The sequence below is a fragment of the Malurus melanocephalus genome, unplaced genomic scaffold (assembly GCF_030028575.1).
Source record: "Malurus melanocephalus ecotype Western Australia unplaced genomic scaffold, MMel_1.1 scaffold_0, whole genome shotgun sequence".
In the NCBI taxonomy this organism is placed as follows: Eukaryota; Metazoa; Chordata; class Aves; order Passeriformes; family Maluridae; genus Malurus; species Malurus melanocephalus.
In genome coordinates, this window is record NW_026623232.1 from 3,047,734 (window position 1) to 3,071,930 (window position 24,197).

General features: G+C 40.7%; 2 protein-coding genes across 4 annotated transcripts in view; one reads left to right on the top strand and one right to left on the bottom strand.

Annotated features, from left to right (window-relative positions):
• LOC130585124 (uncharacterized) overlaps positions 1-361 on the bottom strand; it is a 22,085-nt gene extending 21,724 nt beyond the window's left edge. Inside the window, exon 1 of the mRNA XM_057385502.1 lies at positions 115-361. Within this exon, the coding sequence (XP_057241485.1) occupies positions 115-361 (247 nt within the window). The remainder of the gene's footprint in view (positions 1-114) is intronic.
• Positions 362-641: 280 nt separating this feature from the next.
• Positions 642-24,197, top strand: part of LOC130573053 (signal recognition particle subunit SRP54) — a 33,495-nt gene continuing 9,939 nt past the window's right edge. Inside the window, exons 1-16 of one of the 3 annotated variants that reach the window (XM_057365244.1) lie at positions 644-775; positions 4,192-4,300; positions 5,713-5,804; positions 6,388-6,472; positions 6,999-7,103; positions 8,675-8,741; positions 8,819-8,876; positions 9,528-9,678; positions 10,562-10,710; positions 12,048-12,148; positions 12,247-12,333; positions 12,735-12,808; positions 13,051-13,159; positions 13,901-14,071; positions 14,533-14,628; positions 15,235-15,703. In XM_057365244.1, the coding sequence (XP_057221227.1) occupies positions 4,223-4,300; positions 5,713-5,804; positions 6,388-6,472; positions 6,999-7,103; positions 8,675-8,741; positions 8,819-8,876; positions 9,528-9,678; positions 10,562-10,710; positions 12,048-12,148; positions 12,247-12,333; positions 12,735-12,808; positions 13,051-13,159; positions 13,901-14,071; positions 14,533-14,628; positions 15,235-15,326 (1,515 nt within the window). In that variant the 5' untranslated portion in view covers positions 644-775; positions 4,192-4,222 and the 3' untranslated portion in view covers positions 15,327-15,703. Of the gene's footprint in view, positions 776-4,191; positions 4,301-5,712; positions 5,805-6,387; positions 6,473-6,998; positions 7,104-8,674; positions 8,742-8,818; positions 8,877-9,527; positions 9,679-10,561; positions 10,711-12,047; positions 12,149-12,246; positions 12,334-12,734; positions 12,809-13,050; positions 13,160-13,900; positions 14,072-14,532; positions 14,629-15,234; positions 15,704-19,125; positions 19,286-23,196; positions 23,371-24,197 lie in introns of those variants that run through there. The other 2 variants (XM_057365416.1, XM_057365333.1) reach the window with 2 other exon arrangements.

A 24,197-nucleotide genomic window follows, 5' to 3' on the forward strand; every position in this document is an offset into this window, starting at 1 on the left:
CGAGCGGATGCGGACCGGTGCCCTGTGCTGGGCCCGAGCGGATGCGGACCGGTGCCCTGGGCTGGCCCGAGCGGATGCGGACCGGTGCCCTGGGCGGGCCCGAGCGGCGCTTACGGGTGTTGCGCATCCAGTGCAGCAGGCGCGGCAGGTCGGCAGCGCGCGTGCCCCTCACGGCCGCCAGCACCGCGCGCCGCGCCGCCTCCAGCTCCATCGCGCCGCCGCCGCGGGGGGGCGCCACGCGCGCCGCCGTCCGCACGTGCGCGCCGTGGGAGAAGCCCCGCCCCCCGCGCTCCCTGCCWCCGGCTACCCGCACGTGCGCATGCGGGAGGGCGTCACCGACCGGAAGGGGCCCGCCACGCATGCTCGGTCCCGTCCCCAGGCGCGTGCTCGCGCTGCCCCTTGGCACCGCCCCCGGCCCCGCCCCCAGTGACGGAGSRGCCGCGGGAGGAGCTCCCGCCCACYCTGCCTCCGGCCCCGCCCRCRGCCSCGCCTCTCGCCCGCCCTTAAGGCGCTGCCGCCCAATTCCCGCCTGTGCCCGGGTGCGGGCGGGACGTTGATGCGGAGCCACCTTAAAGGCGGAGTGGCTCAAGCGCGTCCCGGAAACGGAAGCCAACGGAGGCCTGTGGGGCGACGGTCAGTGCTGACGTTTCCCTGGTCGGTGGCGGCCGCGGCTCCTTGCGCTTCCAGCGGCGTCTCGCTGGGCGGCCTCGCCCCGGCGGGCTGGGCTGGGCTGGGCTGGGCGCGCTCCGCCCGCGGGCCCCGCGCCGCGCTCCCGGTGAGTGCTCGCGCTGCCGCCGCAGCTGCTCCACAAGCGGGACCGTGTTTCCCGGTAGTTTCTGCTGACGCGGAGGGGCCCCCGGTCCAGCCGCGGCGGGAAAGGAGGAGGGACCGGGGGTTTGCCGGCCCCGGGGACAGGCAGTGGTCTGTCTTGTGGCAGCCCGGGCCGGGCAGGGCGCTCAGTTTGCCGGAGCTCTGCGGGAGCAGTTCKGGGCCTCCCGGACCCAGCCCCTGCTGTTCACAGCACCGGCACAGGACTCGACTGGCCGCTGTCCGTGGCCAGCTCTGGGTGCTTGAGGAAAGGACAACGGCCGGGCACGTATCCCAAACTTTGCTTTTGTCGCTTTTCCCGTGAGAAGGAGGAAACGGGACACAAGCGCGACAGCCGTTCGCTGCTGCTGCTTTGGGGGCGCCTTCTTGTCAGCCGGGTAAATTTAGAAGGTAGAAATTCGTACGGTGAGGTTGAGCGTAGCTGCAGTAGCTCAAGGGATTTCCACCTTTGAACCAGCTGCTTCTCTGTTACAGTGTTAACGTGCAGYTGATCTTAATCCATGTATATTTACATTTAGTATAACTTTATTGTACAGATTTTAAGTGTCCCTTTTGTTTGTTATATTTTTAAACAGCCTTTATCTTTTAAACAGCTGTTTAAAYAGCTGTTATCAGTTAAAGCTGTACTATTTTCATAATTCCGTACATTAGAGTACTGCTAGTTCAGCTAGACAGATACGGTCGGAGGTTTATGCTGGGTGGGTGGGCACTATGTCTTTCGAGTTGCTTCACTGCTGGTTTGCTATGGCATAGTAAGACACCTGCTAATTCTGCTGCTCCTTTATTCCTGAAATGCCCGTTTCTGGCTGAAGAGCAGAGGCCTTGGGGCTGCAGTAGCACAATGACCTGGGAGCTCAGTGTGGAGGTGCCCAGGCTGGTGCAGGGGACTCAGACTGTGTAGAGCTTGTGGCCTGCTCGAGGCAGCCTGGCTGTGTCCTGGGGGGCCCTGCTGGCTTTAACCCTGCTCTGTGTGTTGGTGGGGTGCTGCATTCCRTTTAAACTCTCCAGAAGTACGGCTGCTCAGCACATACTTGTTCTGCAGTGCAGTTATTGCTAATGCCCTTCTGGCTRTCTGCCAACCCAAGCTGGCTACCTGCTAAAACATCTTACCTRTCTTTGTCTGGAGTGTGGCTCTCGACTTGGATGAGACTCTCTGCAAAGTTCTGTTAATTTCTGCACTTGGCAGCCCTTAGAAATTCTGATGGCTTGTGATTTCTTAATGTGCTACTGAGAGCAGTTTAAGTGAAAATGCTTGAACTCATCTCCTTAGTAAAGGTTTTGAATTATTCCCATTGTAAGGATAKCAGAAGAAGCCTTTGGAATTCTGCAGAGGAAACATTCAGTTACTAGGGCATAATTAAGCTTCTGTATTTGGGGATCTGTAGAAATAYAGAAACTGATTTTAAATATTGAGTATGGTCATCCTATCCAGTTTCTTAACTGATACATCCAAGTATTATAGTTTTGTCATTGGTTGCCATTTTAGCAGCTTAAAGCTTACTAACTTGCAATGCTATTTTTAAAGGCAGGTTATGTTTTTCTTTCACATTGTGATTATCACAGAAAATGACCTGGAAAACATTTTGAACATCTGCTTTGCAGAGATTCTTTGGTAGAGCCTATTGATGATGCTTTTTTGGAATTATTTTGTAATAATGTGACTTGTATGCCTTGTAAGGAAACCTTGGAGTTTTACCACTTTGGATAAGGTAGAAATCCCCTTCCAGCAGTGTAAGAAGATGGACATCCTTACACTGGTCTGCACATTCTCTGCAGGCAGAGTTACTTAGGAAGCATAGACTAATTTTTTTAATTAATATTGAGGTGGCATAGTAATGGATATCATTGCTTGTATGTTCAATATGCATTAAATCTAAAATGTATAAATCCATTTGTGTCATTTGCCATACCCGACTCCTATATTCGCACTGGARTTTTTTATCCTACATTTTCAGAAGCTCCTGGAGACTGTTCTGCCTTGTGACCTCAGTATCAGGGGAGAGGRGTTAGACTGGTGGTTGTTTTTGGCGTTTTGATGTTGGTTTAACCTGCCAAGTTGGTAACAATAATAATTCTCAAGTAGAGAAAGCAATCTGGATGTTGGCCTACATGGGTGCCTTGTTTTAGCTCTTTTGGAACAAGTCTTTTATTATTTATAAATACATTTTAAACCTTGCCTTTTGGGATTTGTGCAGCTGGTAAATCTCAATGAGTGTGCACATTGAACTGTTCTCGTAGCCACATGGGAGCCCTCTCTTACATAAAACCAGAATGTAGCTAGTGGTTGTACTTCAATAAATGGACAAGGCCTTTCTTCTYTGTTTTCTTCTCATTTGAGGCAGGAAGTCCCAAAAACCTTTAAAGCTCTCATCTGTTTTGATTACAGAGGCTCCTGTTATTGGAARCTTGGCTTTCAGTTCTGAAAGGAGGAGCTCAAATGTTAGATTCTGATTTCAGCTATCAGCAAGGGAGTAGTTTCAGCTGAGTACATGAAAGCAACACTGAAAGTGGGAGATAAACAAGAAATATTGAAGTGCTCCATTTCAATGGAGCTGTGGTGTTGCAAATTTTTGCTCTTCAGACAAGTTTTGCTTTGTCTTTTTTCAGAAATTTAGATTGCTGATTCTACCATATGTTCTCCTGAATATGTTGTTACCTTACATGGGGGGTGAAGTGGTTTAGCATGTTGACTAGAATGTGTACCCTTCAGAAATTAGCATTTTATGGTTTTCTAACGGTAAGTTATGGTATACTTTAGGCTTACATATAGTATTTGTATTTATAGTGAACAAAAGTAGTCTGTTTTTCCAATAGTGCCATTAAAAACTAAAATGTGAATTTAATTTATTAAAATGCAAGTATGTTTGTAGGATTACCGAAATGGGAAATACAGTTTGATTTAGTGGAAGCTGGATAAAATGCAACCAATAAAGAAGGTTCAATTTTGCTAGCAAAATATTTTGCTTCTGGTCATACTGTCTTAGCAGGATGCATTTTAGAGGCTGTTCTGCTTGATTTTATTCTSTCACGTAGCATATTGCTGATAAGAGGATAAAAAGCAGTTAGCATTCCTTCTAGAAGTCTATCTGGACTGGGATTTTTTATGGTGAATTCAATGCACATTTATTCTACACAGTGAAATCCTTCCTAATTGAATTGTGGTTTCTCTGTTTTTAAGTAGGCCATTRGGATAGCCTAAAATTAACTTCAGGCCAATATTTCCTAAAAATAACTTTAAAAAGTAAAACTTGCACAGTTTCTGGAATGCAAAGCAGAATTCTTTCCCAAAAGTTACTGGAATAATTAATTTGCAARGGCAAAACTTCTACTTGTTTAAAATTTGATTTTTTGATTTTCTTCCAGATCCTTCTGAGTYGTTCTTGAAGCCGCCAAAATGGTTCTGGCAGATCTTGGAAGAAAAATAACTTCAGCATTGCGCTCTCTGAGCAATGCTACGATTATCAATGAAGAGGTATGTAGTGTACAAATGTGATGGMACTAACACTTGAAAAGTCCTGAGAAAAAGTTCTCAAAGGCTGATGAGATGCTTGAAGTAAGCTGATGTTCTCCCGAGACTTTTTTCCTTCAAGTAAAATTTCTACTAGAGGTTTTAACCCCCTGAGAGTACTGCCAGAACGAAGAACRAAATTTATCGTGGGTCATCACCTCAGACATAGTGGGTCCTGTGGTCAAAGGGTCCTTGAGCCTGGCTGTCCTTGGGGAGATTAATGTTCTATGAAGGTAATGCTGGAGGGAGGCAATGTGTACCTAAGGTTGGATGGAAAGTAGGTGCCTGCTCTGATTTAGGTGTGTGTACACAAGCAGACTATGGAGATGTGTAGTAGGCTGCTAGAAGCTGAAATGTGGAAGAAAAAAATATATGTAAGCTTTGCTGTCTGAAATGTGAGGAATGTGTTGCATTTGCTGACATTATATTCAAGCCAGTGTGTGGTTCTGGAAATTTGTTGAGATTGGTATCTATATATTTTCTGTTAAAGAATTTGAAATTATAACTAGGTGTGTTCTGTTATAGGAGTGCAAAGCAAGATGTAAAACTAGTAATGTGATGGTTTAAAAGTGTCTATGAGTACATGAATTGCTAGAAATTTTTACCAGGTGGAAAGATGTAAGTTAAAGTAAGTAAAAAGCAGGGTCATTGAGAGCTGTAGGGTTAGAACTTGTGCACAGAGAAAAAGTTTTAATGTATCTTCAGCTGGGAAACAAAAAATCCTTAACTGAATCAAATACAGCCCAATTAAATTTTTTCAGCAATGGAAACTTATCCTGTAAGAGCTCAAGATGTGCAAATTATGCCATTTWTGCAGGTGTTACTTTCTGAAAAATCTTTCTCTTCAAGACTTTGAAAACTCAGAACAAACAGCGTTTCTAGCTGAGGCACTGGCTTGTCTAAAAGGCATACAGTCAGAGCAGCAGTCCAGTTTCTGAAAATGCATATACAGGGTGCCCATCTTGCAGCTAAGAATACTGGTATTTACAGAAATGATATTGTGATACAAGATTTTTTGGTGTACTCTCTAAGTAGTACCCATAGGAAAGTTTATGAAGTCTTTTTGCCATGTGAGATGTTGGCCATAACGCAATAGGAATGTTTTGTGTGAGTGTTATACAGTGTGCCATTGTTACAATTGAGAACCSTTCTCTTTCAGTATTACCCTTTCAGATTTAAATGGTATTTATGTAGAAAAAAATGCACAGACTTTTTTTGTGGCAGTCGATTTAATCGTAGGACTATATGCATTTAATTTGTGAAAGCTGTGGTTATATCATAAATAGACTTTCACATCCTTATTTTGACCTAAYAGTGGCCTAGCTTATCTGTGTCTGGTAAAACATTTGTTCTAATTTTTCTTTTTTACGCCAAAGGTTTTAAATGCTATGCTAAAAGAAGTATGTACAGCATTACTGGAAGCTGATGTTAATATCAAACTTGTGAAGCAACTCAGAGAAAATGTCAAGTAAGTGAAATAATCAAAATACATTTAACTTTTAATATTTGTGAAAGTTGTAATTTGAGGTTATAAAAGAATAATTAATTTGTGACTTTACATGTTGGTTTGGTTTTTTTAGACACACACAGTTTAGTTTTAACAGGAAAATGTGTTTGCTAAACTAAATGTTTAGCCTGTTCTATCAAAAGAAGCTTTGGTCAAATCTAGCCATTTATTGTTGCCGCAGGCTTGTTTCAAAAATCAGTTGCTGTCAAGTTGTCTGATAAACAAGTTCTTCATTACTTCCTAGACACATCATCTTCACATGTTCTRTGCTAGCTATAAATAGATCTGTTTGTGACTAGCACTGTTACCTTGCCTATTTTCAGATGTGCAATTCAAGTAARTGCAAGTCTGAAAGATGCATTTTAGAAACTTGTTTTTGTCCTCCACATAAGAATATCTCTAGTGCATTTCACTTCTTAAGTGCCTCCTATCTAAAAACTCAGAACAAATCAGGGTGCTGTTGCAGTTGCAAAAACTTTGTTTATTACTAGGTTCAAGTGATGCTTTAAGTTATGCTAGTGTTTCATGGTTTTCTTAAACTCAGGTCTGCAATTGATCTTGAAGAAATGGCATCTGGCCTTAACAAAAGAAAAATGATCCAACATGCAGTCTTTAAGGAGCTTGTTAAGGTAGGACTTCAAAATTCTGCATTGCATCACTTTCCTTGTATAGTCTGGGCTTGGAAGTAGTGCAGTAGCAGCCAAGCTTTTAGGTAGTTATGTGGTACCTGTAGTTATGCTTTCTGTTTGTGAGGGTTCTTGCTGTTGTGAACAGTAGTATTCTAATTGAAATGACATCCTGGGCATTTCTCAAACTAATTTTAGTTTAAGCTTGAAGTTCAATTGTTTTTATTCTTCAGTTGAAATGTAAAGACGAGTAATGTTATCCTTGTCCCATATATACAGCCCACTCTGACTGTGCTTGGTGTTAGAAATTAACACTGTTATGTCRCAGAATTATTATGCAGAACATTATATACTGTAGGTATCTTGCAGGGCCTGTTGCTGCAAGTCAGCAAGAACCTAAGCCATATTAAGATGAGAATGTGCTTTGCTGCATTAAATATGAAACCAGGCACCTAGCATGATTTTGACACCAACTGTTCCGTGCTTTTGAARTTTGGTTCTGCTACCTATGTTACTCTTTGTTCTTTAGCTTGTAGATCCCGGAGTCAAGGCATGGACACCTACCAAAGGAAAACAGAACATTATAATGTTTGTTGGTTTGCAAGGAAGTGGTAAAACAACAACTTGTTCAAAGGTAACATGCAGTGAATCTCATTGCATGGTTTTTGGTGGTTTTTTTTTTTAGCTTGGGGAAGCTGGTGTTCACTGGACTCTTTAGGTAGGGTTGGCTTGTGATCTGTGCTGTTGCTGTTAGTAGGAAACTGCTAACTAACTAAAACAGAGATACTTTTGCAGAGGGGTTTCTGAGATGAGACAAATGTTCAAAGTAATACTATTTTGGCATAATTTATGGTTATAGGACTTCCTTCAAAATTTTTTGAACTAAACTCTTGAAACAATACCGTATATAGATAAGAGAGTCTTTCTATTTGTCCTTGTSCTTGGAGTTAAACCACAACATTGTAATTCACTTTCTATGTTTAAGACTAGTACTAAGAAAGGATGCTCGTTCCATTACTTATTTAGGAAAACCAGTGGAATTTGGCCTTTATATTAGATACCTCAGTTAAGTGGGTGATGTGAAACTTCTTCCAMCCCCAGATTCATTGAAGAAATTTACATTTGTATTTTTTCAAGGCTGAAAAAACAATGCTCTGAATCAACMAATCTTCACATCTCCAACAAGGCCTCCTTGTTTGTTAGTATGAGGTTAAAYAGCACACCATTCCTAGTGGGATCATCCATTACCTGTGACAGGAAGTTGTCATCTGTGCTTTCCAGGAACCTCCTGGRCTGTTYGTGCTTCACTGTGTTGCTTGCTCCTCCAGCAGATGTCAGGGTGGTTAAAGTCCCCCAAAAGAACCAGGGCCTGTGACTTCAAGTCTGCTTTAGGCTGCCTGTAGAAGGCCTCATCCACTTGCTGCTTCTGATCAGGTGGCTTGTAGCAAACACCCACAACAGCCTCAGTCTCCATAATCTGCCCTTTTATCTTAACCCATAAGCTCTTGACTCACTCATCAGTCACCCCAAGGTAGAGCTTGATAGATTCCCAGTTGTGAGGAGAAGTTATTTTGRGATTCACACACAGTGATACATTGAGTATAGCCTGCTCTGATTTACRGAAGACTTTCTTAGTGCTTCTGTAGTAAACTTTATTTTGCTARTTTGTCTTTGGTCAGTCAAGTGTTTTGTGAATGTACATTGTACTGATGAAGCTGAGTGTTGTAAGAAAGTTGAGGATTCTATCCACTGCTTTAAAATAGGTCCTTTCAATGGAAATATCTTTGTTCCTCTGGAAGTACAGAAACACAGAACTGTACAACTTRTAGTCATTATGGTACTTGATATTGRAGTACTTACTGCTTTGGGTAGCTTCTACRTGTTACTCCAATCTGCAGTATTAAAAGTAAGAAGAATTCAGGAGTTAATAAAATGGGAACTTAAGTTATATGTAGTCATTCCTAGCTCAGGAAATTGAAATCAGAAGCAGATTCAAGGAGGTGTTTYCATCTTGCCATTAATAACTATTTATAATGTACTTTTCTAAATAATGGCCATGCTAACAGTCTACAGTCTTACTCCATTCTCTCAGTTTTAGACAGGCTGGCTTGACTTKGTGTCCTTTGTGTGTGACTTACAAGCTGTTAAACGTGTCATGTAAGTGGGACTTTGGTGTAACCATTTGTTTTGGATTTCATTTCACAGTTAGCATACTTCTATCAGAGGAAAGGCTGGAAGACTTGTTTAATATGTGCAGACACATACAGAGCAGGTAACACAGACTTTAATGATTCTCYATAATATTTGCAGATTTTCTTAAGTAGTCCCTTGACTATACCTGTCTTACAGGTGCTTTTGACCAGTTAAAGCAGAATGCCACAAAAGCAAGAATTCCCTTTTATGGGAGGTAAGCATCTTTCAGAATCACTCTGGAGAACAATTCAACTCCAACGATGTATTGTTATTGAACATTTCCCACTAAGCCCCATCTAGTGTTGCTTAATTACTTACATTTTAGTAATATATTCTGAGTAATACTTGCTCTGATCAGATGAAAATTCAGCCCAGTTCAGTATGCTTCCAGAAGTAGCACACAGGATAGTGTAATATTAGATCAGGTGTCTGGGAATAATTCCATATAGTGCTTTCAGCCAGATTTTCAGCAGGTATCTCACAGATCAAAGGATATTATTTTTGGATGCTTAATTTTTATTAYCAAATAGAGGCAGAGGTGGACCTAAAATGGCTTCTAGAAAGCGATAAATAACTTTCCCCTAAGCTTCACTGGAGGTGAATGGTCTAGATGGTCAACTAAACCTTATTTCAGGGAAGGTATAGCAGAACTTTGTCTCACCTGCTTGGAAGCTGCACTGACTTCAGTCTGTATGTTGGTTCACTGAGTAGTAATGGTAAATGGCTTAGGAAGGCATATATTTAAGCAGTTTTTGCTTGACATAAGAGGAATTCCCTCTTGAAATCCAGATAGGTTTGTAGTTAACAAGTTYATAGTCATGTGATGAAATTCTGAATTAGTTTCTTTGTTTCTCTTTTTGATCAGTTACACAGAAATGGATCCTGTAATTATTGCCTCAGAAGGTGTTGAGAAATTTAAGAATGAAAACTTTGAAATAATCATTGTTGATACAAGTGGACGACACAAACAAGAAGACTCTTTGTTTGAAGAGATGTTACAAGTTGCTAATGCCATAGTGAGTAGTTTTGAGAAATACAGTAACTTGTCACAATTATTTGATGACAATTGATTCATCTTTGTCCTCATGTTCTGTGTGCATTTTGCTTTAACTCCTAGATTGTGTTAAAATTACAAACAGATAGAAATAAGCAAGGGCTGAATAACCAGTGCTTGTTAGTTTTGTGTCAGTTTTAATTCTTCTATTTTTCTGTTCAAATGTGCTTACATATAACTAGACTTCCATTCCTGCTTTAACTTTTCCTTTTCAGGATCTTTGCATTGAGAAACTAGATAAAAGAGCCAGTCTGATCTGGTTTCCTGTAACTAAGAATACTAAACTTTCTGTGATTGTCACAAATAATTGCAYTGAAAAGAGAAGATGAYTGGATAACTTTCAACAGTTTTGATATGTAAATGAAGCTGGTGTTTCTGTGGGTTTAAAAWGTCTGGCTATTTGTTTGATTCTGTGGTCTTGCATGACAATATGAAACTTCCCACACAATTGCTGCTAATGGCTAACTTAGTTTTAGAGGAATGGGTGTCTTAAATRTCTTAATGTAAAACCAAATGGAAGATGTTAGCTTTTAATTGCCTGTAGATGCTAATTAGCTGTTTTGGCTCAAGATACTGGCTAAGATCACTTGAAATATAACTAATAAGCACAAACCTATTAAATTGTAATGTTTTGTTTTGCAGATAAATCATGTAGTAATACAGCATCAGATTTTTTAAAATGGTTYTTAGATAATACTGTTCATAAAACAGTGGTCCTGTTTTAAACTCTTACAATACAGCTCTTATATACTGTTACTGCAGTAAGTTCTGCTGCTGAACATAATGCATGAACATTCTTTAGTAAAGCAGGAAATAATTATTTTTGTGTATCTCATTTCTCCTAGCAACCAGATAACATTGTTTATGTGATGGATGCTTCCATTGGCCAAGCTTGTGAAGCTCAAGCTAAAGCTTTCAAAGATAAAGTRGATGTAGCTTCTGTTATTGTTACTAAGCTTGATGGACATGCAAAAGGAGGTGGAGCTCTTAGTGCGTAAGTACTGTGGTATAATAATGTCCAACATCTGGCCATGCACAGCCAGCCATGAAATGTGTTAGTGCCCCGCAGAAACGTTTTCTGTGAAAGTGTCACTGGCACACTGCACAGAATCTTAGGTCAGTCACAGTCACACTCAGGTTCTTACCCTTCGGGTATGTGGGATCACCCATTGGTATTTAATGTCAGAATCAGACGATATACAGTAGTGTGTATTGTCCCAGGTCAGACTTCTATCTTTTGAAATCACCATCAAGCAGTATTCATTGCATATTGTGTACCAGGCTTATTTCCAAAAAGAAAAATTAGGGCTCAATAGATACAATTTATGTGAAGAGTTTTGCACYGCAACAGTTTTTTTCCAAAAGGAGAAAAACTGTAGCTCATCATATATAGTGACCTTAAAACTGATACAAATCTAATTTCTGGATTGGCTGTGTCCAGAAATGTGGCAAGAAGTTGTCTGCAGTCATACTTACCCAAATTCCATTCTTGTTGGACTTCCGATGTGCTGTATCTTGGCAGAGTATTGACTTGAAAATGTTGCATTTCATCTTCAGACTTATGATTGTTCCAGCTGCCTTTCAGTGATACAGCTTGTATGGAGCTGAGATGATCTGTCAAAACAGTCAAAATTAGCTGACTCTAACTTAGTAAATCACTGCCTGTCTTTAATCTGAAGTGTTAAGAGTTCTTAAACTGCCATATGTATTTTGCTTTRTAGTGTAATGTTGGAGTACTAAAGCTTTTGGTATTTTCATTTTGCACTTGTTCTAGTTATCATGTGCTTGTATGCCTTCAGTCTGCTGWGGTTGCTCTGTACTGTCTATGGACTGGAAGCTGAATTTCATCTAAAAGCTAGTGCCAGTGTGGTGGAAAGGTTCTGGGTTTTATGTCTGAGCTTTTTTCTGTGTATCTTTTGTATGTGGTACCTTGAAGAAATTGTAATCAATGCCTGTCATCTGCCAATATTACCATTAGTATTGGTTTATGTATATCAGTAATATCCCAGTAGTAGGGTAAACTGGAGATAATTTATTTTGCTTTCCTTTCAAGCTGCTTAAACTCAGCAGTGAAAATAAGCAACTACTATTCCTGTTGATGATTTTTTTCCAACCAGTGTATTTTATAAAGTACTAACTAGAGGAAAATCTTTTTACTACTCTCAGCTAAACATCCAGATCCTGGATGTTTTTTCTTTAAAARTCTGACGACTAAGATACTTTTGAGAGAGAATGCATGGTGTTGATGATGCCTAGCTGATTGTACTAATAGATGGAACAAAAGATGGATGGTGTTTGAGAGGCCATTTCATAAAATATATTTCATTGCAGAGTTGCTGCCACAAAGAGTCCTATTATTTTTATTGGAACTGGCGAGCACATAGATGACTTCGAACCCTTTAAAACACAGCCGTTCATCAGCAAGCTGCTTGGTATGTGCAACTGTACTTAAAAATGTTTTGAATTGGGTAATGGAAAGTCAAAGTGTAATCTTTTTAATGCTAATTTCAGAGCTGTTTTCTTTTTCCAGGTATGGGTGATATTGAAGGATTGATAGATAAAGTAAATGAGTTAAAGCTGGATGATAATGAAGCACTCATAGAAAAGCTAAAACATGGTAAGTTATTCCCAAGGCCTGAATAGCAGGTGCATTACAGTGGCCTGGCTGTGGCAGGTTCTCTGTGACAGAGACCACTGAGTTAATTTGTGTTGTGTGTAGACAAACAACTTGTTCATGTGCACAGAGAATCATGGTAATTCGTTAGTAAATGTGGCAGCCAAGAAAATTGAGTTGTGTTTTTCAAGTTGTGTCAGACTGTAACTGCAGAATAACTAGCTTGATGGTTCTGCTTGCACCATCTGAAACTATTTAGCCATGTTAGTAGTGAAGAGGTTTATTTATCTGCTTATTTATACAATATAGTATTTACCTTATAAATATGAAGAATAATTGAAAAAGGAKAGTAATATCAAACTGCTAATGTGTCTTCTGCTAACTTTTCTTTTGTTGTGCTTCAGGTCAATTTACATTAAGAGACATGTATGAACAATTCCAAAACATCATGAAAATGGGACCATTCAGTCAGATCTTGGTTAGTTATGCCCAAAATATTTTTATTTTATCAGATTTTCATTGATATTTGACAAACTTCTGTAACTTAAAACTCTTCATTAAAATTTGAGTTATAATCTGTGCTCTGTATTTTCAAAAAGTGCAGTGATTTGCCTACTGCGGTATGTAACTGCAGAACTAATAGTTGCTGTCTATATTTGCTTAGTTAAAGTTAGCTTTGCCTATTCTGACACAGCTTTTGTTTTCCATTCTTAAAACAAGGGCATGATCCCTGGTTTTGGAACTGACTTCATGAGTAAAGGCAATGAACAGGAATCGATGGCAAGGCTAAAGAAACTGATGACAATAATGGACAGTATGAATGATCAAGGTAAAACAAATTTCACCCGCTACTTTTTTCTTCATTGTTGAAGAAGCTTATTTACAGAGATTTTTCTRGAAACAAAAAGACATACTGCAGCATGTACAATAACAGAAAATGACAAGAGATATTTAATATTCTTGGAAATGGTAAGGAGTACATGTGTCTCTAAATTTCTTAATAAATYGAAATATTTAGGATACATTGATTGCCTGTTGCTGCTCTGCCTTGCRTAGAGTTGGTAGGATTTTGAAGCATTCTATTGTAAACTAAAGTATTTTTATTTTTCGTATTGTAGCTGTTGATAAATTTTTAATGCCATACTTGCATATTAAAAAAGCTGTGTTGATCTTTATTCTGCCTTGCTATCTTTTTTCCCACCCTCAAATTTACTTGGTGACATAGCCTGTCTCTGGAATTCCAAGTATTGTTTCTGATCCACCCATAACTCCAGCAGTAGTATGCTCTTACCCTTGTGCTAAACCCATTGATGTGGCTTAAAACCAAGTATGCTGAGAGCATAATTTATTCATACAGTTTTTTTCTATCACAGTGATTAACATATGAAAATAACAGCTTTTTAATATTACTTCCTAGAATATTATGTTTCAATTATTTATGTAAAATTTTGCATTGTCACTTCTAAAACTAAGTTTTTGTTCTCTGGCTCAAAACGAAGTTCTCAACAATTGTAACMTTTTTTGATGTCATTAACTCAGTGGATTTTTCTTTTCTACACTCTGATTGCAGAACTTGACAGTACAGATGGTGCCAAAGTTTTCAGTAAGCAGCCAGGAAGAATCCAAAGAGTAGCAAGAGGCTCAGGTGTTTCTACCAGAGATGTTCAGGAGCTTTTGACCCAATACACTAAGTTTGCACAGATGGTGAAAAAGATGGGAGGCATCAAAGGGCTTTTCAAAGGTAAAAAAAACCCAAACCAACACCAAAAMCCCCCCTAACATTTATTAACTCAGGAGGTCACTTGACGTGTGGACACAGAGGAAGTGTGAAAACATTGATTAGGGAGAGGAGGAAGTGGGTTACAGCTCACTCATTTCCATGATGTTTGGAAGTTCTTTTATGTGACTTCTTTTATTTTCATCATGACCTTAATGTGTAACTCAGCAAGGAAAGCTACTGTATTTCTGTCAATGTAGACATGACTATTACTACAGTCTACTAGGTGGAGTGCAGGGACTGTTGATCATAAAAGGACTTTTAAGTGACTGATGTAATTTCTGATAATGGACTCATGGATTTGATTCTAGAATTAGGTAAAATTTGGATTTATTTTATTTCTAGCCTTGTTAATCCACTTTCTATGGAAAAGAAATTCTATTTCTATGTTAATCCACTTTCTTATGATTACTCTTTTCATTTAGGTGGTGATATGTCCAAGAACGTAAACCCATCTCAGTTGGCCAAACTGAACCAGCAGATGGCAAAGATGATGGATCCAAGAGTTCTTCATCATATGGGTATGTGCTGACTTTTTATAGCTTCAAGRGTTGACTGCCAATTATGGTGGAGCATTTGAAATACAGAAGTGAGGAAGGGATTGTGAGACTATYTGCATTATATATCAGTACTAAGTATTTCTAGATTTTTCTAACAAAAATCAGAAAGTTTAGTCCAAATGCTTTACACTTAGCAGTYCTTAATGTAGTCTTTTCATTTGGATTCAGCTCTCAAAATGGGCATGTTGTCTGTGATGAATGCTGTCTGGGAATAATGATGACTTGAAGAATGTCTGTGGTAAAACAAACCTTCCTAGACTTCTCTTCTAAGATTTGTCTGGAGTAATCAAATTGGACAAGAGCAGGATAATAGTCATTCCATCAAGATTTTGCTTTTGTCTAGTTCTTAATGCACAAGTCATCTTAAAACCTACTGTAAGCCTSGTGTTTTGCAGACTTCTTTAATTACTCTTTATCTTCAATAGCTGTTTAAACCTAGATTAACAGTCTTGGGCTTCTGCTTTTGTATATTACTGGAATTGTGTGTGTACAGTAATGATGCCTCAAGCTAGAGAGCTGCGCTTCAGAGTTAATTAACACATTCCTGTTCTCTCCTGTTTTCTGCAGGTGGCATGGCAGGTTTGCAGTCAATGATGAGACAATTTCAACAAGGTGCTGCTGGGAATATGAAAGGCATGATGGGATTCAATAATATGTAAAGAAGCCTTAATACAAATGGACTTGGTTGACTCTTCATTGCAATTTCAGTGAATGAATTTGCTTTCTTCCTTTTTACAGTGATGAGAGGTGGTCTTTTGAAATCTTATCCAGGCTTCTCAGTTTCTACATCTAATTTCTGAAAACTATTTTTGCTTAAATTAGTTCCTCTCCACTAATAACTGATGGCACAAAGAGCAATTCAATTTAATAAAACAAAATCATGATGTAAAATTTTAATATTTAGAGACACTTTTTAATTGTTTACATCAAATGGCAGCCATTATATTTGTAAACAATCCTGATCTTTGGTTATAGTAACATAAAATGTCACAAATATACTGTAAAATAAAATTTAAGTGGTTATAAACAAGGGAATGGCCTGTTTCTTCAGCTCCTTTTAACTGTCCTTTATCAGTAAGTAGTAATGAGATTATTTCCTTAGTTTGATTTGTTTCTAAAGACTGTTGTAATTCCTGTTTGGCATAGATACTATAAGAATAGTTCAGTACCTGAAAAGGTGCTGTTGATGCTCAGCTGTGGAACATTTTTAAAATGTGSATGTGCTGTACTCAGGTTTGTACAAGACTTTGTTGTGTAGAATTTTATCATTCTTCCCCCATACACAATCAAGTGACTGAAAAAATACAGGTATGCAGATAGAAACTATATCTCATATGCCGAAGGTACTCTTCGTACCAGGCCACCGGTTAGGCAGTTATTCTGGAGATAATTTCTAATGCATACTAGGTGGAATTCTGTACTGGTACTGAACTTTAAAACAGAGAGAGCTGTATCTGACAGAGTATATTGCCCCAACTCAGGTACAGTTTGATCTTCATTTCCTATAGCATTTCTTTAGTATTTCAGTTTACTGTGTTGGTCTCAAAAGGGTAGAAATACAGGCACACTTCAGAAATGAAGTAGACCAAGATGAACCTTGAAATCCAATACAGATCTTGGCAAATAGGGTATGATCTCTTACCCTTTAGTATTATAAGTTTTAATACACTGGAGAGTTCTTGGTTTGTAAACGAACACCTATTGCTGCTTCTCAATAAAGTTAAATGCAATAATTAAAACAAGTGGGTCCCTCTGTCAGCCAGTTCTCTGGACAGTGGCAGCTAGCAGGGAATATCTTATATAGGAAATTACACTCTTGCACTAATAAAACATAAGGTATGCTCTAATGTGGTTTATAATGTGAAACTAGTCCCTGCTTGATTAGTGGTATGTATTCAGTATTTGGAGGATGCTGAAAAATCTTCAAGTATGCCATGTATTTTAAATAGTATATGCATATGTCTTATGCATAGCATTAATCTATAAAATGTTAAGTTGAATCTTTGTCTTTTAAATATAACAAAAGAATGAGTCATTGCATATCACTGGTTGTAGGGGAGCTGTCCTCAGCTACTGAAGTGGTGTGCTTACTAAAACCATTTTTTATAGTATTTTCAGTTCCTGAGCAGTGTAAACCAGTGCAATCTGCAAAACCATGCCGAAAAGAGTATCAAATCTTCGTTTGAAATGCAGTCCATAGGGGACAGTGGATGGTTAATGCTTTTGATGGAAATCAAACATGAATAGGGATATTGAGGATGAACACTGAGGCACTGTGCTCCAGGACAGGCTCAGTCAGACTGTCAAGTTACCAACAATTAACTCTGTTTTCAGCCTGTGGCCTACATTTAGTTTTAACTTTTAGTTARCCATTTCCAAAGTACTAAAACTGCAACCAGATAGGAACAGAGCTGTCATTACCTGCATGTTGGCAGAGGCAAGGGCAAGTTGAGAATGCATTTCCTTTAAAGCACATGTCAATTGTTATTTCTAAGATATATGCTGGAATGAGCAAAATATATATTGCTCTTACTGTAGCAACCAGGTAGCAAATACTTTGGAACCTGTAGAAAAAAATTGCCTGAGGATTTCAAGTCTGGAAAAAAACCCCATTTGTGATAAAGGCACTAAGAACAAGAGTTCAACTGTATAGGAGCACATCTGAATGAACTGGTAACTTACATGGCCTCTAACAACTTGATACAAATACAACACTGGCAAGTATATGACAAACACCAGCATCATTTTCTTGCATTAGGGTTTTTGTACTCATCCTCTACAGGATCTCAGAAAAGGCTGGARCAAAGTTTTCTCTGGCATACAAGAACCTTAAAGAGCKAGAGTCAAGCAAAATTGGCTGGAARTACAAGACTGAGGTCTGTCTTTCTGTGCGTATCTTGCTGAAAGCTGTTGCTGCTRTCAGACAAGCTTTTGTCTGAGCTGTTGGAGCTCAGTCTGCTGCTCAGCAGCCTAAGAAATGGTTATGATGGTCAATAGACAGCTGTGTGCTAGAAGCTGGACTATTAACTATYAGCACACACAAGTATCTGTGGGTTTATTTGTTAATTCTCTTCACCTTTCCATAGGACTTTTAATATTGATATGCTAAACTTATTAAGCTTGTCTAAGTTGTAAATGCCAATTGTTCTGGGAGGTGAAAGATCATGTTCAATATGACTGTATAGCTACTACAGTCACAGTAGAGACAAAGGAAAGCAAGTTGGTTGGTAGATTTAATGCTGTTCTTGAGGAGCTGTTACTCTAGTAAGGACTGGAATAAATTGAATGTATATTCTGTTGGGGATAAGAAATATTTATGTATCCTAACTGTTTCTTTGGAACTTTAAAGGATATATGCCTGTTGTAATACCTTAAGCAGATGTTCAGCCCAGTACTGTCTAAAATAATACTCTAACCTTACATTCACATGGTTCTGTAATCATACACTGTATGTCAGCCCTTTTCACAAGGGAACATTTTCTGCCTTATACTAGTACAACTGTAAGTCTGATGCATTTATGCTGGAGCTTTTGTCATGGGCTGTGGACAATGCTTTGGTAATATGACTAAGAAAGTGTCTTAAAAGCCCCTATGTGTCATAGAGGGTAATTTTTTGGAAACTATTCATAATGATGTGGGATTGAAAGATGGCTCTTGTCTATCAGGGAGTTGCGTGTTACAGCCATTGGTTCCATCAAAAAAAAACCAACAACTCCAAAACCAAGCTATTCCCTCGATCCCATAAAAAGAGTATTTCAAATCCCTCTACCTCCGGCTATTTTCAGTGGTAGCTGGCATTTAATAATGTACCTTTTGCTAGGGGTCAGCTCTTGTCCTCTGTTCTGGCTGGGTCATCCCCTACACCCCAGAGACCTCAACACACCCYGGGGGCAGAAGATCCCACCTCTCCCCAGGAGCAGCTGAGCAAACCTTACSTGGCAAACACTTCTCCCACCCTCATGGGCACACGTTATTTTCTCATGCAGCCGCAGCCCAGGGGCCAGGTCACCCTCGGTGTGTATTTCTTTCTTGTTCAGGGATTCGTTCTTTACGAAGGGCTGAGTCACCCGAACCAACACGCAATCGTGGAAGGCTGAGCAAGGGTGGTCCTGGGCGAGCTAGACCCCTAACTACTGTCATGCAACTCCATGTTCTACTTAAAGTATTATTCTACCACTTTGCATTTTTGGAAGATGATGTGTGTGTTGCCCTAGAACGTGTGTTTTTTCCTCAATGCAGTGAGAATACCCTTCCTCCTCTGTGCAGGCATGGCTGTGCCTGGTAGCTCGGCAGCTTCTGGCCTCTCCCGTGCCTCCCTCCCGGCTCCGGTTAATGCCGGCCTGCGGAGAGAAGCCAAACACCCAACACTGGCGCGACCGGCACTGCAATCTCTGTCGAGGGCGATCCAGCGGCTGTGCGCTGCCCATCCCGGGCCGCAAGCGCCGCCCCGGCGGGCGGTGTGACGGGCGGTGCCGCCCGGCCGCTCTCGCCTCCCCGGGCCGCGGCGGGCCCGCTGCCGCCCTCCCCCGGCGCCGCGGCGGGCGGGAGGATGGAACAGGGGCTGTCCGCCATCACCCTGTACTGCGCGCCCGCCGSCGGCACCATGGAGCCCGAGCAGGTGAGCGGGGCCGGCGGGGCGGCTCTCCCGGTCCCTTCGGGCGGGCGGCGGGGTCCGGGCGCAGCCGCTTCCGGAGCGGGGCGAGGCCGCGGCGGGGCCGGCCGGGGTGTGGGTGGCGGCCGCGGCCTGACCCGCCGGGGCGGTGCGGGGCGGGGGGAGCCCCCGGTTCCCCGCTGTGGTGCTGGGGTGCGGTGCCCGGCCGCGGGAGAGGAACTCGGTCTGTCAGCCCGTCAGTGCTTCCATCCAGCGCGCTGTAATTACAGTCAGCGCGGCGGGCACGCGTGTCTCCGGTGTCTCCTGCTCGTCGGCGGACAATGGCTCTGACAAACGAGCCTGATKAATATTAAAGCGAGACAGGTTTCCACTTCGCTCCGTGCTGTCAAGTTGGCGAGGGCGTGGGACACAGTCAGGGGCAGCAGCTCTTAATTACACTGCAGCCCAGGGAGCTCGCTGTCCCTGCTCGGCCGCTCCTCGCACCGGCCGCCGCTTCGCCCTGGGTGTTCTCGGCGCTGCCGCTGCCCCTTCACCGGTTATGGTGCCTCTCCCAGACTTGTTACTTCGAAGGTGTCTGTTCTTATAGTCGTCCTCCGGCTCTTTTTGTTGTCTTTTGTTTCAGAAAGACTCGTGCTGTTTTAATTTCAGTTGAAACACAAAGGTGGAAAGTCAAGCCACATGGAAAAAACCCAAACCACTCAAGCCTAAACAAACTCACGGCAGAACCCCGGCCAAAAAAATTATCACAAATTAAATCAGTAAGACAGCCAAGATAGCACGATAGAAATTTTTTCATTAGCTATTGCCAGCCTTCTAGTGACTAGCAGTATCAGGTCAGTAGGTCCATGCAAATTGAATTACTCGTCTTTCTCCGGGAGAGTGGACGTCACATACTCACATACTTTGGTGCTTTGGGTCATCATTCTCATAAGAATTCTTGCATTCGACACATTAAAAGATGCTCTCAATAATGCTTTTTGCTTTTCTTCTTCCTCTCCTTTATGAAACTTTATGTTATTGCATCACTTAATATTACTTGTGTCACCTCTCCCAGCTTGCCTGCAGGTGTCCAGGCACACCTTATCCTTAATTGTAATTTATTTATTTTGGCATTTTATATGGACTAAAATTCCATAGTGCTGGATATTGTATCAGCACTGTCAAAAGATGCCCTGTTCTCTCTTTCTGTACAAAGGGTGAGATAGAGTGGGTATAAAGGGTAAACAAAGAATGTGAGTTTCATATCCTGACTGCCTGGCATGCAAGGTTTGTATGTGTGCCATAAAGCCAAGAAAATTCCAAGAGGACATTTAAAAGAAAGAGGAAGTCGCTTTACAGTGTTTACCAAGTAGSTTAAGTGTGTAAGCCAGTGAGGCCAAAGCACAAGAGTGACCKGTCTTGGTGTCTAATAGTTGCAGGGAATAGAAGCCAAAGTAAATACTTCCGTGACATGGGAACAAATGCTGTGCCTTTCAGGACCATATAATGTGTTAGAGAAGGAGGAGCCTGTGGAAAAAAAACTGAGATCAGACACCTGACTAAAGCCAGAAGAAAAATCTTTGTAATAACYGCCCAAACTGGAAAAGAAGATCAAATTTGGAAAAGAAGATCAAAAGTGTAAATTTAAATTCCCAATCAGTAAATACTGTAACATTTGACCTCTAGAATAGATGTGCGTTACCACAGTTTTGGAAAGATAAAACTTACTGGTTCTGAGCTTTCTTCYTGTAGCTGTGAGAGTTGTTTTTTATTGATGTTGGTAAAACTTAAAGGCCAGTGATGACTAAAAGCCACACTCAGGTTTACTGAGCARGGAATAACCAAAAGAGCAGATTATAGATGTTATTTATTTAATAATGTAGGACTTTGAGTCAGATTACTAAGAGAACCAGTTTAATTATTCCTTGATGAATCCCTACTGTCTTGAGCTACAGCATTTGTCTGAAATGTTGTACCGGTACCACCTGTGTGGAGCTGCATACTGTAGGTAGTGTGAGTGTGGGATGGATGTACAGGAAACCAAGGCCTGCTTTTTAAACTTAAAACATTAACCAATGTCGTTTTCTAAGTTAAAGTAATTGAAACATTTGCACTAAATGAGCCAAAATCAGATGAAGAGACTGCTTTTAGAGGAACAGTTACGAGGGGTTATTTTGCTTGCTGTTACTAATCCTAGTGATACTTAYGATGTGTTTGTAAGAAGCAGTGCTTTTCAGTACTGTGACTAAACATAAAAACAGCATCATTGTACGATGCCAGGAAAGGAGTGTGGAATGTTCATAAAAAGCCAATTCTGTGGTGCCTTGTGCACCAAAARACACAGATCTGAGTCACAGTAAGTGGTATGCGCTTTTATAATGGCAGCAAGGGAGCGCTCCCTGTGCTCAGGTTGCATTACTGTTTTCATCATTTGTGTTTTTATAGCTTTCCCCTATTCCTAAGACTGATAGACAGCAGAGAGTTTGCGCTCGGACAGTCAGTTTTGTCTTTCTACGTGGAAATGTGATTCTTCATGAAAATACAGTGCTGTTTCAGCTGAATTACCCCATCGAAAACTTGCTGCTGGATTCTGCTTCACCTCCCTTTCAGGAAAGTGCCTGAAATGTGCCACCGTGGCTAAAGCAATGCTGAAGGAAGCTGCGATGACTTGCAGTTTTGAGAAGCRGTGGTACATGGCTAGGAGAGATGATGAATGGGTGCACTCCCTCTGCACACCTCTGTAGAGCTCAGCACRTGATCTTTACCTTGCCTCCCTCCTCTCTGTGGGCATGAGAATAATCTGTGCCTGGAATGAAGGAAGCTGTTCTGCTCCCTGCAAGCCCCTGCTGCCCCTGCTCCCTGCAAGCTCCCATGCACTCTGTCTTCCCCAGCTGACAAAGCCTGTTTGCCTTGCAAAGCTGTGTTGTGTAATCCGGCACGGGAGAGATGGGGATGGTGATGCTGTRCTTGCAGTGATTAAGGGATGACTTACAAATGTATGCTAAAACATGTATTTATAATTTTGAATTGTGGAGATCATTAAGTTTGTATAGGGGAGAAGTTGGAAATTGGATTGTGCCCATTTTATGCAACCTGGATTGTGCACACCGATACACAYGTCGTTCCTAATGATATAGTTTCAAATTACATGAGCTCATGCATTTTTAAAAACCTTAAAAACATGTGGCTGTCATTTCCTAACCTCTATGGCCTTCTGTACATGACAGACGTGTTTCCAGCACAGTTTTGTGCATTTGATGCAGTAGTMTCTAAAAGCTCTACTAAGACAAAGGCTTGTTTTGATAGCTGCAATACAAAACATTTACTAAAAAATTTTCTGCCTGCAGGAGTTATTAGCCTAAAGATTTATTGACTGGCCTTTGAACTAGAAGTGTGTATTTTTAGTGCTTGYGATCCAAAGACTGCATTGTAGTATTCAGCAGCTGGAAGAACACAGCCAAACATTGTACTTCTCACTTTCTATGTTCTTAGCCACAAAATTAAGTGTTGTCCTTTTACCATGGTCCCTTTTATTAAGCCTGGCTGCTTAGTTACTTGGTTCTCTTTTGGGCTAGAGATGTCTTCCTGAACCTGCGAAGAAGTGGCTACAGCCTATGAACAACTTGATTAATTYAATAGGACATTAATTCCAAACCTAGTACACTTCTAAATGTTAACATTTATGTGCTTATCAAACTATTTAATGAAACATRGCCCCACAATTAACCTTTTTGTTACTTTTAGAGAAGACATCAGTTTTTGCATGTCTGCAAACAAGAATGTTTCAGTCTTTTACCTACAGGCAAGCTCTTTTAAATGTCCACTGTATATGCTAACTAATCTAAAATATTTTAAATATCTCATGAAGTTTTTTAAGGGCGAACTTTTCTGTTCCACAGGCGTGTACTTGAGATAATGATTTTTTTTTCCCTTTGTAGCAACTTGCTAAGGGAGATAACTTTGAAAATGTGGAGCTGGGTGTCATAGGAAAGAAAAAGAAAATTCCAAGGAGGGTTATTCATTTTGCAAGTGGAGAAACAATGGAAGAATACAGCACAGATGAAGAGGAAGATGAACAAGAGAAAAAAGACCTGTTGCCACCTGTAGATCCCGTAGGTATTTTACTTGATAAGTTGCTACTTCTGGTTTGCTGGGTAGCTATCAACATTTTACACTTTATTTTTTGTGTCACGAATCTGATACAGTCTTTAGTATTATAAATTCTAATAACTTGATTGCCTTAAGGGGCTGTGAAAACTGTTCTTGGGAAGTTTTGTCCTTGCATTCTTCTCCGCTAAAATAGCCTTATTAATTAGAAATGGGTTTAAGTTCTTCATGGTTCTAGTTTGTCCTCTCCAGCATTTCCCCTTCTAGTAATATTTGCCTGGTATCTCCTTGATTTGTACTGTTGTTTAAAAAAAAATAGCAGAGGAGGCATTTTTTTCTTATTATTTTTTACAGTGGAAGGTTAAACGTATAATTTRGGGTTACCATACCATAACGATTTGATGCAATTAAAAAACAGTTTAGGAGGGAAAGAAGCAGATGACTTGCAGAAATAAAAGAAAACTGGTGTAATACATTAAAAAAAACAGATGTTAAAGGACCTGCATAGTCCATGTAGGTGATATTATCAGTCTTGTAAATGTTGAGATGTGGCTTGACCTGTGAATGGAGTAGCCTTTTATTGGTCCAGATTCAAGTGGAGTCTCAACAATTAAAACCAGTAATGTGCATTGTAGTTGCTAAAATGCATTTTCCTTATTGTCCATGATTTTGCATCTATAATTACAGGTAAAATGAAATACATAATCTGTTTCATTTGTTGGCCTATCTGATAAACTGTTTTGTAGTGATAGTTTGATTGCAAAGCTTACAGCTGCACGTACCAACACCAGCGGCTGCWGCTCCCCACCCTCTGGCAGTCAGTCCCAGAGAA